At 39.5% G+C, this 16647-nt stretch overlaps 1 protein-coding gene across 1 annotated transcript in view; it reads left to right on the top strand.

Moving 5' to 3' along the window:
• Rsph3 (Radial spoke head protein 3) overlaps positions 1-16435 on the top strand; it is a 63386-nt gene extending 46951 nt beyond the window's left edge. The window contains exons 8-10 of the mRNA XM_071584286.1: positions 335-421; positions 2536-2763; positions 16341-16435. Coding sequence (XP_071440387.1) covers positions 335-421; positions 2536-2763; positions 16341-16435 — 410 coding nt within the window. The remainder of the gene's footprint in view (positions 1-334; positions 422-2535; positions 2764-16340) is intronic.
• The last annotated feature ends 212 nt before the right edge of the window (positions 16436-16647 follow it).

Here is a 16647-nt window from a genome sequence, read left to right as displayed (position 1 = left end):
AATTTTAATTCTTGTTTCTGGTAAAGTTATCTTTTGGTTATCCCCAGGAAAAAGTCATTCTGCTCAATATAACTGAATAAAGAGGAGAAAAATAATCGATAATATTCTATAGCCGCGTCAATAAAGCTGACACGAGAAAGGGTCCAAAAAAGTAGCATACATCTCGTATTATATCGGATATATTTTCCGCAAATCATTTCCTTAAGCAAGTTATGTGCATTCTGAGCTGAATTATTAATATGGCTAGTTATCTAGTGACTATTTTAATACTTCTATGGTGTCAGACGGAGATGATATTCACATGCAGGCTAATTATTTCTGTTTATCATTTCAGAGACGGAGGAGTCTATCGTCCCATGGTTAGCGGACGAAGTAAGGCAGGAGATGCAGCAACTAATTACTAGTAGGACGATCATTACAGGTTGGTTACACGGCGTGATAAGAATAAGAAGGCTAAGTCAAAGATCCAATCATAAAAGTATAAATCAAAGCAGATAAAACACTCATTTGGGAAGAATTTGGCATAAAAGAATGGGCAAAGTGGTAAAATCGTTAAGGTCAGGTTTTATAATATCACGTTAAACTAAAGGTTAACTTTAACATAATAAGTCCTTTGAGACGTAACTTTATGAAAATGTTCCATGATAAACGTCATAATAAAACTTCGTAATTCCACATAAAAAAATAACCTTTAATATGGTCTATGTTTCACTGTGGTGCAGCATCATCATACCATTAACTAAAACTTCCGGTTAAAGGCAAAACTCTGTTTTATGATCGCCATTTCAATTCAAAACCGACCATTAAATGCTAAATAATTGAAAGATGGTGTTGCACAGTTAAAGCTCTTTTATTTATTAATCAGTAATGAAGAGCCTCAATTTTTTATAAATTCTGACTGGTCAGTGATTTATACGTTGAGTAAACTTCTGCATTAACTTTCAATTGAATTTTAGGAGGTACTAAAATGGGCCTGTGAAAACAATTGCGTTATGTATAGAAACATTTACAAAGACATAAAAGTTGATGGGAAGGGCCTTATGTAAACATGTAAAGAAAATATTTCCGAAAAATTCATTACGTATCGATAGGATCACAACGATACCGATTGTAAAAGTACATTGTAATTACCGTCAAGACTATTTCTCTAGATGATAATGGTATTTCTATAAACTTCCCAAATAAGCAAAATTACGTAGGAAACCGTCCATGTTAACAGAGCAAATGAAGAATAGTGTTGCCCTTTCGATTATTCCTACATATGAGTAGCCTCGGTTGAAACGCTGGCCCTAACGATGCCGTACTGTGTTCCGCTTTTCTTCAACGCCTTCAGTAGTCGTCTACCACGTTGGGTTTATTGCCAACTATATAATCTTAATCATGAAAAAAGAACCGAAACGAGGATTAAAATTTGAATTCAATATTATTCCATTCTAAAAATTGAGAACTTCGACACCTTTCTTAAACTTTTAACTTTTAAATCTACGCTTTCGATGGTATTCATTATTTTCATTGTTCAGCCGACCGGATTATTCGGATTGATGACGCAACCCCCTGCTGACCCAAAGGTCACCGGCTCGGAAATGAATGTTTCGCGAATATTACAGGTTGGGCATGATGGGAAGTTAAGAGTAAACCTCTGGGTTTCTCAGGATAAACTGAAAATGAAATTAGAAAACCACATTTTTCGGAAAGGTAGAAATACCTCGAGACAATTTATTCTAATTAATGCCATGTTTTTCTAATAAAATACCGAGTCATTCCTGATATACCATGGCACAACAAGGAATAATAAATAGAAACTTATGGTAGGATAATTAATTTGAAATAGCGAATGTGTGCTTTTCTTATTCTTAACAGTATTTTTCCTGGATGTGTAAGTACGTTAAGTTTAATAAGGGACCCAAAGAGTTCTCATTTTAACTCTTACACTTGGTATAATTCTAGTTTTTTATCAACCATAAAAGGGCCTTTATGGTTTTATTTCCTCATGAATATTAAGAAATCCAAATATTCCTCCAAAAGATCCATATCATTTACGGCGAGTTATCTACATTGAGCGAAGTATGACTCGTTACCCAAAGCTGTGATTCTTAACAATCGCATTTTGTAGGGGGATGATAAATAAAAAAATAATAGTAAATACGAAATTTATGGCATTATAATACAAAATTTAAAGAAGCCCATTATCATTTTTGCATTTTGGATGTGTTATTCCAACGGGTAGAGCGCAGAGCTAATAAAGAGCTATTAACTTGAGGGTTCAGATTCGATTCCGAGCGACGCCTTGGGACACCCTCAGCTTCAACCAAGCTGTGTGATTTCCCTGGTACTAATTATTTCTGAGAAGTTTCAGGCGCCACATGGAGAGGAACTCCTACCCTGATGTGTGACGACATTTCACACGACGCTGGGCGAAGTAAAAATGCATTCTACCCTCACCTATCAAGCCAATGCTTATTGCTATCGCTGAATAAAACGCATGCACACGCGCGCGCGTAATATCGTCTTCAACCCCTTCCTCTCCACTTCCAGACATCGTGAGAGAGATACTGGAAACTAGAGCGGAGCTGTACAAGGTCCTAGGGGACCCGAGTGGGGCGGACGCCTCCGCCTCTCCCGGCGAGGACCTTGAGGAGACGCCGGTCGAGGAGGAAGTCGCACCCCCGCATGCCGTGGAGGAAAGCATGTTGGTGGAGGAAGATGAGGAAGAGGAGGAGAGCGGAAGCGCGGGGCGGGTCAAGACGGGCGAAGCGGCAACAAGTGACCCCTTGGAGGGCGGCGGGGAGGATGAGAAGAGCAGGGAGGAGGGAGAAGAAGGGGGGGAGGGAGAAGAAGGGGAGGAGGGAGAAAAAGGGAAGGAGGGCGGAGGGGGAGGGAGTGGAGCAGCCGGGGGTTCCCGTGAAGGGGCGGTAAGCTCCGCAGATCGAGAAAATCCGAAGTCCCTGGATTAAACATCAGGTGAGTGGATTAATCATCGCGGAATTCAGTGATCTGAGAGAACGGTAAACCCATCCACGTCCCTACGTGATAGAAATTCGCAAGGCAAACAGCCTTGATTATAAGTTCCTGGTTCTTAGGACTTTCATAGCATTCCCATTAACTTTCCGGTATCATTTTAATCAACGATTAATTCTAAGGTTTTTTTATATCGGTGGCTACTAAACAGGAAAGAATAACTACTATAGAATTCCATCCTCCATCCGGTTCAAAATATTCTCCTTTGCCACATACCTTGTGCGCATGAAGGCGAACAAAATTTCTATATCAATTGCAATTCAATTCTGTTTGAGAATGGATCAGTTCGTCAAGCCCAACAACTTTTCTTTCTCGAAAAACAACTTTTTTCTAAATAAGAAGCACTAGGTAAAAGAAGCTTTGAAATAGAAGATTTTGAAGGTAAATTCTTGATAAAAGTGTTTTCGGGCGGCTTGCAAGTGATCATTTCGCTTGATTTCTGAAGAATGGACTTTGCATTGGGACATAGAAAAGTATTTCCCGCCATTTCATGACTTTCTCATGGGACATAATAGAGGTCGGAGGGCTTGCTCCGTGTATGTATGTAACATTTTCCGCGTGGCAGCGCATACCAATTTTTTTATTCATACTTGTATTCAAGCATCTCAGCACACCAAACCCAATCCAAATAAAAAATAGCTAATAAAAACCTAATTAATTATATTTCGTTCCCAGGGCTCTGTTCTTACATTCGAAAAGTTATCGGTAGTTAGCAAATCCGGTTCAGTGTGGTATTTTTGGCATAAATTGATTAATTTTGTTCAAACAATTTAAAAGAACAGTCAGGTGATGCGAGAAGCACCCATGTGCGGAACAGAGGACTAATCCTTCGACTTAGAAATCTATTTTCATATCATGCGTGACTTCCTTTAATATCAGCATGTATGAATGTTATCAATTCCAATTTTAATTTAACTTCATGTATTATGTTTATAAAGGCCATCATAAACGAACTTTGAATATATAATTTGCACCTAAGTGAATACAGCCATTTAAATTTTTATTCAATTCATATTCATTCATTCAAGTTTATTACATTCATATTATGATGTGAACACAAAAAAAATACATGTAAACTATGATTTTTATCTATCGTAGTAAGTATTACCTTTAGGTAAACGCATCAATTTTTTGGGTAAATTTATTTTTAGTATATCTACCTACATATTAAAATAGTCATTTAATTAAATTTAAGTGAAATTTAAATGAATATTTAAGTTTTTTCTTAAATGTGTGACAATTTTAGCCAGTATAAAAAGCGTACGTATAAGCATACGAGCATAATGAATCAGAAAAAGAGATTACTATGCATCGATGTTAGATTGTAAATGCTTGTAGATAAACTCATCATCAAATGGTGAAAGCTACAATCCTGGTAACTTAGGCAAATACCTAACAGAACACTTACTTGTAACAATAATGAATGCCGAAACAAGTAGGGGAAGCAGCTGACAACATTAAAAACATGCGTTTATTGATAAAAGTACATCAGCGCAAGTATGGCAGCCATGGCATGAATGTCCTCAAGAAAATCGACAGAAGACCGAATAAATTCAATTTCATAGACAAGAGAATGGCATTTTTAGTCATCAATTATTCATAAATATTTTCACCTGGATTAAACCATAGCGATTACATAACTGTCAATTTGGGCATATGTTTCCCATAAAATTCAATTACTTACATCCTCACTTTAGTTTGAAATAATAAAATAGGGCTTGCAAACTTCTCTCCAATCAAAGTCCTGCACCTTTCTATGCATGACCCTGAGAGATCTATTACTCAAAATATTCCTCAATATGAAATTACAAAATGGCATTTAGGATTTCGGATTATAAGGTATAATGCAGTTCTTTTGGCCATTGAAAAAGCGTGAAAAGAAAGAATTGCAACTGCTAAAATACAAGCCATCTGTATTGGAGAAAGCCTGAACTTAGGAGTCAGACTGTGAATTTAATCGTGAAAGTGCATTTACATCCAGTCATGTAAACTCACTAGAATAAACGCGTAGCTAAAAAGGGTATTTCTTACTCTTGACCTGTTCCGCGTGACATAATGACTACCTGACTCCAGAAAATAACACAAGAAAGTAATTATTTCATTTTTCTGGATGCAATAAAAAATAGCCTTAAATTCTATGAACTCAAGATTGTAATTGCATTTTAATGGATCACAGTAATCAATCAGAAGGCTAGTCCTTATGCGTGATGGTAGAGTTCAGTCGAACTGAGCTCAAGGATAGACGGCGGCATTAAGGGTAGAGAGGCCAGCTTCTTTACTCTGGGCCACCTGCTGTTTCTCACGAAGTTCTGGCATCTGAAAAACCACAGCGCTTTGATTTTAAATGGACTTCCACCAGGTTCCCACCAATCAGTGGCCAAATTTTCTCCCTACTAGGCCAACCTATCGCGCTTACTTAATCCACGTGAGAGGAAATTTGAATGATAGGATCAAGTACAACCATCTTGAAATTTCATTCGCAATCGAGGAATTACCTATGCTTGGAAATTCATTCAACAATTAATGGTGGATTTGAAAATTATAGCTGGTAAATTTGTATCACAAAAGGGTGGTAGATGTGGGGGGAAATAAAAGTTAAATAATAAAAGGATCATATCTAGAAAATAACCTCTCAGCCACGTTTTAGGAGCATTAGGGAGAGCGGGATTCCCGATTTAGTGAGGCACGGCTGAGGGGTGAGCCGCCAAGAGGAATATGATACGTACGTCAAAGGTGGGACTGCAGGTTATGAGAAATAAAAGGAAGGAGACCCGCGGAGTAAACATTGGGGAGTCGGGTGGTCGAGAGGGGTGGGTGCTTTTTTCTGCGGGGAGGGGAACCTCCATCCCTTTCCGTTTGTCGGGGAAATCTGTGCCCGGGGGAGAGATGGAGCATTAGTCAGAGGGGGTAGGTCGGATGAGGAGGGGGTGTGGGAGAAAGGAGGGGTGGCGAAATGGTGGGGAATGGATATTAGATGGGGCAGGCCACCAAGGCAAGGACGCGGCGGTTTTCAGATTAGCTTACAGGCGATCGGAGACTGGTTAATCGGCGTGTCGCGTGGCGTGAGTCAGATGCAGCTGCCGGAGCGCGGAGCCAGGGGGCGTCCGAACCCTCGCTGCACATGCGCGTGGATCAGGGCTCCGGAGGATGGGCGGGCGAACGAGAATTGAATACGCCGCGGCGGGAGGAGTGCTTTGATTCGACATGGCTTGGCGGCTATACCATTTAAAGTCGGTGGGGGCCATTGCACTTGCTCTTCATCCCGCGTCGCAGCCAATGCACTGATAAATTGAATACTCACGAGTCGAAGACCGGATGTCTCTGCCAAATATACAAATTCACCATTTCACGAAAAGCGATGATCAAGGGAAAAAAACGAAGCATTAGGCCAAGAATACGTAGCGATTGATTGATCCCTCGAGTAAAATTTTGAGGGCAACTGTTTTGTCCAGTTCCCATAAATTAATGCACTCAACAAAACATTTCTCTAAATTTCGATAAGAGTGCCTAGAATCATAAATTACGATTTTTACATAAAAGATAAGTATTGTTCTGAATATTGTTTTTTTTTTAGTGCCGCAATGACCGTTTAAACTAATGCTTGAAAATATTAATCCTTTTAACCTCCAATTTCCATCTTTTGAGTTACACCTTTCCATTTTTTTATTTTACCACAAATCACAAGTTCCTGAGATTTATTACATGTTGAAACACTCCGTTAAAAACTCAATAAATGTAGTTTAATATGAGGTATTCAATAAGCAAAATATGCGTTAGGTTAGCACCCAATCATCTTTAACTCGCATGCCTAATATCAGAAAGCTACGTTCACTCCCGAGACATGAGTTAACTTCACAGAAAAATGATATGACCAGCAAATTAAAATATCATTTCATCTGATGACTCAACGATGTAGGGAAATTAAGCAACCAAAAGAGATCATGAGAAACGGTAAATTGCGTCCGGTTTTATGAGAGTGAATTAACCATGAAGTGCCTATTCCCGCTGTACGACACTAACAGTACGACAATGCATGTGTCTAATCCCTAGCCATAATGCCCTGTGCGCAGGCATGTTTTGTCTAATGCAATGGTATTTTGGCGTCAAAAAATCCAATGATCAGCACAACTGACTCATGGGAACATCTGGAGAACATCGACCACCAGTGGTGTCAAAAAATTCAGATAATAAGTAAAAAATTAATTGTAAGACTTTTTTCCCCTTTAACACATTTCTAGAAAATATAAACCAATATATAACATAATAATGACAATTTAATACCCCATGATTTCTCCATGAAGTTGAAAATATTTAATATTTACATATTATGATATAGATTATAGTTTTATAATACCATGGTTATATTTTATATTATCCGTGTATTAAATAATGTTAAATGTTTGGTAACAATAACAATTAGCGCATAATTTTATTCTAATAACGAGTTCTCTTTTCTTCTAAAGACGGCACTTGATCAAATGTGTGCTAAATTCTCTTCAGAGAGCCCTTTTAAATACTTAACTTGATACTACACGAAACTTTACGTAGTACACCATTGTGGTAACACTGGAGTTACGGGAATAAATTATATCGAGAATGAGCAAAGTCATCTTTCGTTGTGAAATGCTACCGTATATACGTACATGGTTGAATTGGTGGAAGAAAAAATAAGTAATATCGGTAGACTAATGTCATGTGAGATAGAGCTAATAACATATAAAATTACCGTAACAATAGCCCAAAAGTTAGCTCTTCGCTCATCTCGATGCTCGCTCATACATTCCATAATACGAGAATGTGTGGTATTTTTCTCTTGTCTTGGTGAATGCTTAGTGGGATATAATTATGGATTAATGCATACAATCTGAGGTTGGAGGAAGTTTTTGCAGGAAAATGACTTCCATTGAGGATTTCATCATTTCACGAAACATCTCCGGACGTACACAAAACAGAATTTTATTATTTAGAAAAAACACATTCATGTACTATAACACCCTCTTTAACTAATTTAAAATAGATAATATTTCCACCGCTATAAAAGATTATGAACATAAGCTAAAATCATGATAGTAAAAATAAATTGATCCATTATAGCCAAGTGCATCCATGTTTTTATTATTATGATGAATGTTTTATTCACGGAAAGAAATGCCTCGTTAGGGGCTTAATCCTTCAAATTTATGAAGCGTAGGAAAAATAGTTTATAGCTACCATTCTCATTAGTCTAGTGTAGATATTGCTCTATTTTGCCACACCTGAAGATTTTATCGCAAACCGATGACACTATTGCAAAAATATTGATAGGTTAATCACTGTCAACGGGAAAACCTTCAGATTCAGTAAAATATTTTACGATAAATTGACTATTCCATAAAAATAATCCATTAATTGCATTTTATTTATGAATAAAAGTGATTTTGAGTTAAATTTTGAATGAATTTTAAACAAAATGTGAGAATTAAAACCATGCAAGTCAAATCTTTCGTATAGAGTGTAAGAAGCTGCATAGATAGCTGTTTGTTTCTCACCAAAAATAGATGCAAAGCAACAGTTAATGAGAGGAAAATATGCTAATGGAACATTGTTTACCGATTTGCAATACTCTGCCAAGTACATTCGGAACAATACGACAGTGAATGGGGTATTACCGAATGGAAGGAGATTTTTCAATGGGCTCTTTCGCGTGTGCTATTTTTCCCATAGTTATTGCCGTCACGTGTTCCTGATATCATGACATCAAATGGCGGATGGAGACGAAGAATGGAGAGGCGGAGAGATGCAGCATAGGGTGAAAGGAAATAAAAGAGGGAGAATGGGGAGTTGAGGGGAAAGCGACCGCCTGTTAAAGCGCGGTTCGTTGCTCCCGACAAGATGATGTGCGGAGAGGGGGTTGGGATTGACGAGACGACAAAAATTGAGAGACGGGGAAGGGAAGGGGGGTTCGGGGAACAAGAAGGTCTTATGAGAGGACCGCGCGGTAATGAACAATGAAATCAAGGTTGCCCTGAACTACGAGGGTCATCCGGAAAGTAGTACCCGTTCGTGAAATAAAGACACAAAAGTAAATATTAACAAACATAAAAAATTTTATTTGAAAGAGGATACTTTAAACTACTTCTCAACATAATCTCCAAGCAAATTAAGGCATTTGTCATAACGTGTGACAAGTTTCTGTATTCCTGCTGCATAGTCCTTCGCCGCCAGCTCATTGAGATACGCGAGGGACCCATCTTGCACAAATTTTTGCATAATGCAGATGGTGTTTAACAATTTCATGAACAATTGTTCGAGAAACATTGGGAAAATGCTCACAGATGTCATCAATTGTGACGCGCCGATCGTTCCTCACGAATTCGTCAACTGAGCTCACCAGTTGGTCTGTAATGACAGACGGTCTCTCCGAACGCTCATCGTCGTGTGTGTTCCCCCTCCCCATGTTGAAGTTGCGACACCACCGCCGAACAGACGACTCGTCCATTACATTGTCTCCATACACCTCCTTTAATTGGCGATGAATATCACATGGGCGAACGTTTCTTGCATTGAGGAATTTAATCACTGCCCTCACTTCACAACTGGCGGCGTTCTCAATTTTTTTAAACATTGTAAACAATCACAGAAACAACACAGGCAATGCTAGCGTCACGCAACTTGGCTCAGAGAAGGCAGACAAGCCACTGAAGCTATCTGACCTCGTCCAGCGGCTACTCGCGTCGTCAGCACTTCATGCGGCACGAACGGGTACTACTTTCCGGATGACCCTCGTACGATCCAATGTCAGGGCTTGGAGCACTGGCATTAAATCCCGAACCCAATGGAGTTTTGTTTCATTTTTCAGCTCTCTCAGTCAGTCTTAATTAATGATGAGTTCGCCATATCGTTCCCATTCTTCTCCATACCACTACAAAACAATGGGAATACGTAGAATGCTAATTTTTCACTCGAAAACCACTGACCAGATCGCACGCGAGTTTCGAAAAAGCATAACTGAAACACCCGATCACCGATAGCTTGTCAAACACATACAGGATTATCAAAATGTTAACACGTTTCTTTTCCAAGGAGACGACGGCTCAAATATTTTTTCTTTCATATTCCGAGAGCGGCGACATTTATCGACTGTATTTTAATATTTTTAATGGAATCCATTAGGAAGGCAAAATCTTAACACAATTTTGGACCTTTTACAAAAAAATCTTAAGTTTAATTTAACGGGCAGAAAAGAATGTACTGAAAATCGTCATAATGGCACAAACAACTACCTACGCGAAGATCATTAGGCGGAAAGCATGATACCATTGCATTAATGCGAGAAGCAATAGAAATGAAATTAGAATGCTCGTAATCAAAATGAATTCGTGTGTTCCGTTGACTTTGAGAAGGCGCTCGATGGGGCAGAGGCTGATGAAAGTATTGCCGATTATGAGGGTTATAATGGAGGGATTTGCGAAAATAAGAATGGCGAAGGGCAAATCGAGATGGGCAGCGATATGCAAAGAAGTGAGGATTGCCCAAAATCGCCGGTCCTTGCAACTTATATTCGGAGATAAAGTAAGGGTGGCCTGGGAATGCTTTCAGCTGGAGATAAAACTGAGCGGCAAAGTGATTGAATCAGTTACGTTTGCAGATGATCGAACAATTGTTACTAATACTTCCTAGGGAATGCAGTTATATCTGAGTGCGTTACAGGCACAATGCGTATGGGGTATGAGACGAAGATTACCCAGAAGAAAACAAAGAAAAAGGGAAGAAAGAAAAGTAGAAAGGCTAACTTAAACTTTAAATTTGAAGGTAAAACATTAGAGTAGATGGCGAAGTTCACGTAATGTGCTTGCTTTTTTGAGGGAAATGGGCGTATTAGCAGAGAAATTAAGAGGAAAATTGCGTTGTCCAAAGACACATTGTCAAAAGTAAGGCAATAGTTTGCGGACATGCTAAGTAAATAAATAATGAAAAGATTTATAAAGACTTCAATATAGAGCGAGTGTTGTAAAGATCCGATACTCTGCCTTCGAGGCCACACGATTAGCATTGGTAAGAGCGTTTTGAGATGTGGGTATCAAGAAGAATTAGATTAAATAATGGTTGTCAATGGTAAATGAGAACTTGCACATTTAAACTTGATTCAATTTTGCCACTCACCGACGAAACATTCAATAATGTTTAAAATGATATGGACAGAGCGGAAGACGAACAAGCAAATTAAAAATATTATACAAGAGACGGAGGTTTCTAGGAAAAATCCTGAGAAGTCTTCATGGTGATGATTTCGGTTCATGTAGCAGTGTTTCTGGGTAGTCTTGGCTCCCATTTTCCTTGGAAACGCTTTCGGTAATAAAGGGAAGAGGTATAATTTTTTATAAAACCTACGTAAAAAATAAAACCCATAGATGTGATAACTTTAAAACCTAGGAATTGATGTAAAGCTGCAGCCGAGGATAAACTGCTTCCTAATTTCTTTCCACGCCTTGTCATAAAATAAAACTTTGCCATTATTATATTTAGTTACTGCGAATAGCACAATTATTTGTTGATTGTGCGCCAAATACTTAATTACAAATTATATTATTCCATGCATGCTTCGAAATTCAGAATGAATTATGCCGTCGAGTACCTTAAATTCATGTAAATTAAGTAAATTCATTCATTCATCCAAGTTCAATTAATGAATCTAAAAAATTGAGAATTTAAGCACGGAACATATTTCGTAATAGTATTAAACCTATAATACCTAAAATCCTACAAAAAACTTGAACACGACGAATACTGGTATAAGAGTTTCTCACTGCCCTGACGAGGAGTGTTGTTGTACTAAGAATTCGGACTTACCCTCTGGATGGTTAGATAGTTATGCCGTCCCACAGGGAGCCTGGAGTTTTCTAATGCAAGGATAAGAGTGGGGTGTAAGAGAGTTTGTGTGGGTGGCAGAGGGATGGTGAGAGGAGTGCTGGAGAAAGCAAGGTGATGGGAGATTTTCCTTGGTGGTTGTTTGGTAGTGGTGGTGGTGATGGTGCTGGGAGGGTGGGCGAGTCAGGGCGACCCGCAGAAATAAAGGGAACACAGGTGCTTCCGTACCCACCCCGACTCCAAATGCACCCCTCTGCCCTCGTCCACCTCCCCCACTCCCCAACGCCATTCATTGTACTGGAACCCATTCTCCCTCTATTGCGCACAATTTGAAGCGTAACCCCTTCTCCGGGCCGACGCCCTCCTCCCCCTTCCATCCACACCACCCTGCACCCCAGGTTCCCCATCCTCCCCTCCTTATCGTCCGAAGGCGGCCCTACAACGACAAGGGACCTCCCTTGAACGACCCATTACCTCCCCCCCGCAGCGCTTTAAAAGGGCTTTAAAAGGGCCCGAGACCGGCCAGCGCATCCATCACTCTCGGGATTTCGATAATTGTGCCACGGCTGACCCGGGGTTAGTGCCACTTGTTCGCGGCTTGTGACTCCGCCCTCGTGTCACAGGCCTATGATCGCGCGCTAATTTTGCCCATCCCGAGTCTTAAATGCTAATTAACTTCCTTCTGGCGACTGGAATTGCATGGATACCGATACCTAGTTTTAGCAAATGTAGGTAAATTCAAATTCTATACATCAAAGTCGAATAGAGCATCCAGAACATTCTAATTACACGTCTTTGCTTGCGATTCAATCGTAAATAGTAAAAGCAGTCGGACGCATAAATGACGGTCACAAGTTCATTGCTCGGTTGGGTAATTTTTTATTTCTGCCAAGCCAACTACTGAGATTCCAGTTGCTCAGCTCCACATAAGCCTATTGACGAGCTTCAAAGAAAATCGAACAGAAATTTCGATAGAATTCACAACTATAGTTTACGGCGACTTGGTTTTAATTTCATTGTTGCCATGTGTGCTCGATGGTTAATTTTCTAGGCCCAAAGATTTTTGTGACGTGGAATGTAACTCGACACTCCATCATAATTACTACTTGGTTGAATACAGCAATTGTGTAATCATGATTTTAATTTCGTTATTAGCAGTCTAATAAACTATTTATGTGTCCTTTAATTTTCGAAATACGTTCAATAAATACTCTTAATAAATTTTGGTAGTTCAACAAAATAAACAATAGCAACAAGTTCACAGACAATTAGGAAAAGAACATAAAGAATTAGAATGGTCAAGTCATTTTAAATATTAATGCACGAAATATTTTAGAAGCTCATAACTATCCTATTCACGAAATAAATAAGTAATATAATTTGGCTGCAGCTAAATACTTCATAGCAGCTGCTAAAATTTTAGCTGCTACGATGAATCGAAATAATTTCATTCCTTAACTTTGAAGTCATGCCACTGGATAAATAAACTTCGCATTTTCTCACCCAAAAAACTTTATTATGATACTACCGGTTTTTACACATAGGCGACATCACAAGTATTATCACATACCTGATTATTTCGTCTATGCGTCGAAACCGGTTGTAGTATAATAAAGTTATTTGTGTGAAAAATATCCAAGCTTATTTATTCAGGGATCATGAATTTTCGCAAAGTAAAGCCTCAAATCATCGAATTGGGAAGTAATATAATAAACGTATCCTATTTTGGAATTGAAAGAAATTGACTTTTGGGAGTTTTTTTCGGAATAACATACCACATTAGTTCATAAATTGCTATAACGCATGCACTATAGAAGCATTGCTCTTGAATGAATTTAGGGCCATATAAAGAGCAGTGCTTTTATCATTTCTTACCCCTCTTGATAATTCTGGCAGAGAAATTACAAACAAGGAGAGCGGCTAGACAGTCTCTATCACCCGCTTAGTCGATTAGTTCGGGTTGAAAAGAACCGATCGTTTTCTACCACGGTTTTCCACCTCAATTCGGGGCGCGGGATCAAAGATAGATAGGTATGCGAACGCGTGTCATAGCCTACATTGACGTCAGCAACACGCATTAATAAAAACCCTGATCCCAAAATATAGCTGATAGCCGCTCGACTATAATCATGTAGCCGCCCAAGATATCACGCGAGGTGACTTTGGGCTGGGCATCGATGCGTCTTCCCCCTGCTCCCTGGACCCCTGCTCTTCCCCTCCCCTCACCCACCCTACCGACCCCACTCGACCCACACAGGGCCACCATGGCACCCACCACTGGGACACGATGGTTTATCGGGAGGGAGGGAAGGGGGACAAGAGTAGCGGAGGGTTGGTCGTATTGGGGATCGCTCGGGGCGGAGGGACGGCCGGACGCGGGACGTGGGAATCCGTCAGCTGCGTCGCACTCGGCCCTGGGCGCGACCCACCTGTCCTCCTTCTCCCTCCATTCGGGTCTCCTCCTCTCCAAGCGCAATGCACCACGACCAACACCCCCTCCTACATCTCACAATTCGGCGCAGCATCCCGATTTAATCCCTTGCCCCAAACATTAATACAACACTCTCTCTCTCTCTCCTCCTTCCCTTCTCCTAAGCGGACGAACACAATCCTCAGACCCCACGCCAAAAAAATATATATGCCTCACCCCAATCCCTGGTCCTGGATCGCCGATTCCCGCCGCGGACATGTAACCCTGACCCTCGTCCTCCCCCGGTTTCCCCTCAGTCGCATCTTCTTCCCCTACCGCCCCTGGATGGGCGTCCGCACGAGTTCTCGAATTTCTGGCGCAAGTCCCGTCAAAGCAGCGTCGGAGGCGCGTGTCGGACACGCGACTGGCCGACGCCGTGTCCACCTGTGACATTCCGTTTCCCTACAATCCGATACTCTTTGAACAAATTTCTGGCAATAGATCGAAAGCGTAAAATGCTAGCATCTTGCAACTAGTTGCTGCTTGTTTGCTCTAAGCCTCAAGTCAAAACAATTACGTTTAATTGTAATAGCACTGTTGCTCCAAGCAAGAAATGCAGGATTGCATTGAAATTTCAGTCATCGCAAACGGTTATTAATAAGAACATCTTGAGCAGTACGGTATCCCAATAGTCAGGATCTGTGCTTGGATCAAACGATTTTGGATCCAACACTTTTCGATGTGTTTTCGGAATCTTTTTTTAGTAGTTGAGTCTCCAAATCGTCCATCAGTTTCCAACTGTACATAGTTTTGAAGACGTAGATTATTTATATTTTTTATTTATACTTTTACGATCAATATCATTTCAATGTTGAGCCCAATAACGACCGCATAATATTTAATTAAAAGGTTTGATAGCGTATTGAATGATATTTTGAAAATGCTCACTTATATTGCACCCTCTTCAATACTTTACCGAACTTTAATGGTAAAACATTATCCCCTAGCAAGTAAAGGATTATTCATTAGTCCACATAGAGCCAGCAATAACTTGGCTCGCCTCTTAATTATTACACCAAACACTCAAAATATCATACATGTATTGAACAATTCTTTCGCGGAGCTGAACCGCTCTTTCTTGAGTCTCCTCGTTCGAGGTTCAGTTATAAATATTGAGCAATAAAGCCACACTGTCTTAGGAATTAATTGAGGCGATACACTAACATTGTCTAAATGCCTCAACGTAGAAGAGAAGATGGAGAAAGCTTTCGGCAACATGAACTGGAATATGATGTATATTACCCTAAAATTAATTGGAATTACGTAAAATGAAAAGACAATAAGGGAGGAAGCTCAACTGAAAAAAGAATAAGTCAAGGTTGCTCATTATCGCCTTTGGTATTTGAATGTATGTATTGAGAAGGTAAAGAAATCAAGAAAAAGAATATAAAAGTCAGCGTATGAACATGCGGCGAAAGGATATACTTGTTACTATTTGCGGACCTTTAGCTTTACCTTAACATAAGAAATAATTTCTGACAAAGATACAAGCTTGTATTAAGGAGATGAAAAATTAAAGCCTCGAGAAATACTATAATAAAACTATGATCTGCATTCAAAATAGGTAAAATAATCCCCAGGCAATACTAGGGAAAAAAACTGGAAGAGTCACGCTATTTATCCAAATAAATTACTGCTGAAGGAAGAAGAAAGAATACAAGATGAATAGTACAGAGAATATGTATGCGTAGTGTACAGAATTTGTATAGTATACAGAATATGGATAATGGAGAAGGCTTTCAATCTAAAGAAATGCCCATTAAAGGCAAACAGAACTCGGTTAGATAATAAAAAAGTGATTCGTTTAAATCCCTATACGAGTATGGAATTAACTCCTCCATGTTCATGACCTAGGTCTCTATGACCTTAATTGTACTAAATTGCACAATTTTTCCCCATTCACCATTTCATATTCACCCAGTCCCCTTCTTTGCAGAGCATGCGAATGCCAAGGAGCAAATCTAATAAAATACTAATATTATGGAAATACGTTTTATCTTTCCAGGCTTTTCAGGGATGGGAGAGTTTGACTGTGCCTCAGATTGCCTTCGCAACATGGAGTCGATTTGCAAAGGAAGCAAGGTGAACTCAAGTACCTAAATTAATATATTTCTATACTCAATGATAGTGACCACAAGGGTATACCCAAAAACAATCAACTAAAATGCGATCACGCCATGATCCCGTGAATCTCATACTCTTGTTATAAACTTTTAAATCACCTGTTAAAGAAAAGCCCTCAAAAAATTGTACCTCGGCATTAGTGTTAAGATATAAATCGGAATGATAATCATTCCAATGTATAAATTTGT

The sequence above is a fragment of the Hetaerina americana genome, unplaced genomic scaffold (genome assembly GCF_022747635.1).
Source record: "Hetaerina americana unplaced genomic scaffold, ioHetAmer1.1.p SCAF_17, whole genome shotgun sequence".
Classification (NCBI taxonomy): Eukaryota; Metazoa; Arthropoda; class Insecta; order Odonata; family Calopterygidae; genus Hetaerina; species Hetaerina americana.
The sequence above is the reverse complement of the archived record's forward strand: the minus strand, read 5'-3'. Positions and strand labels throughout refer to the sequence as shown.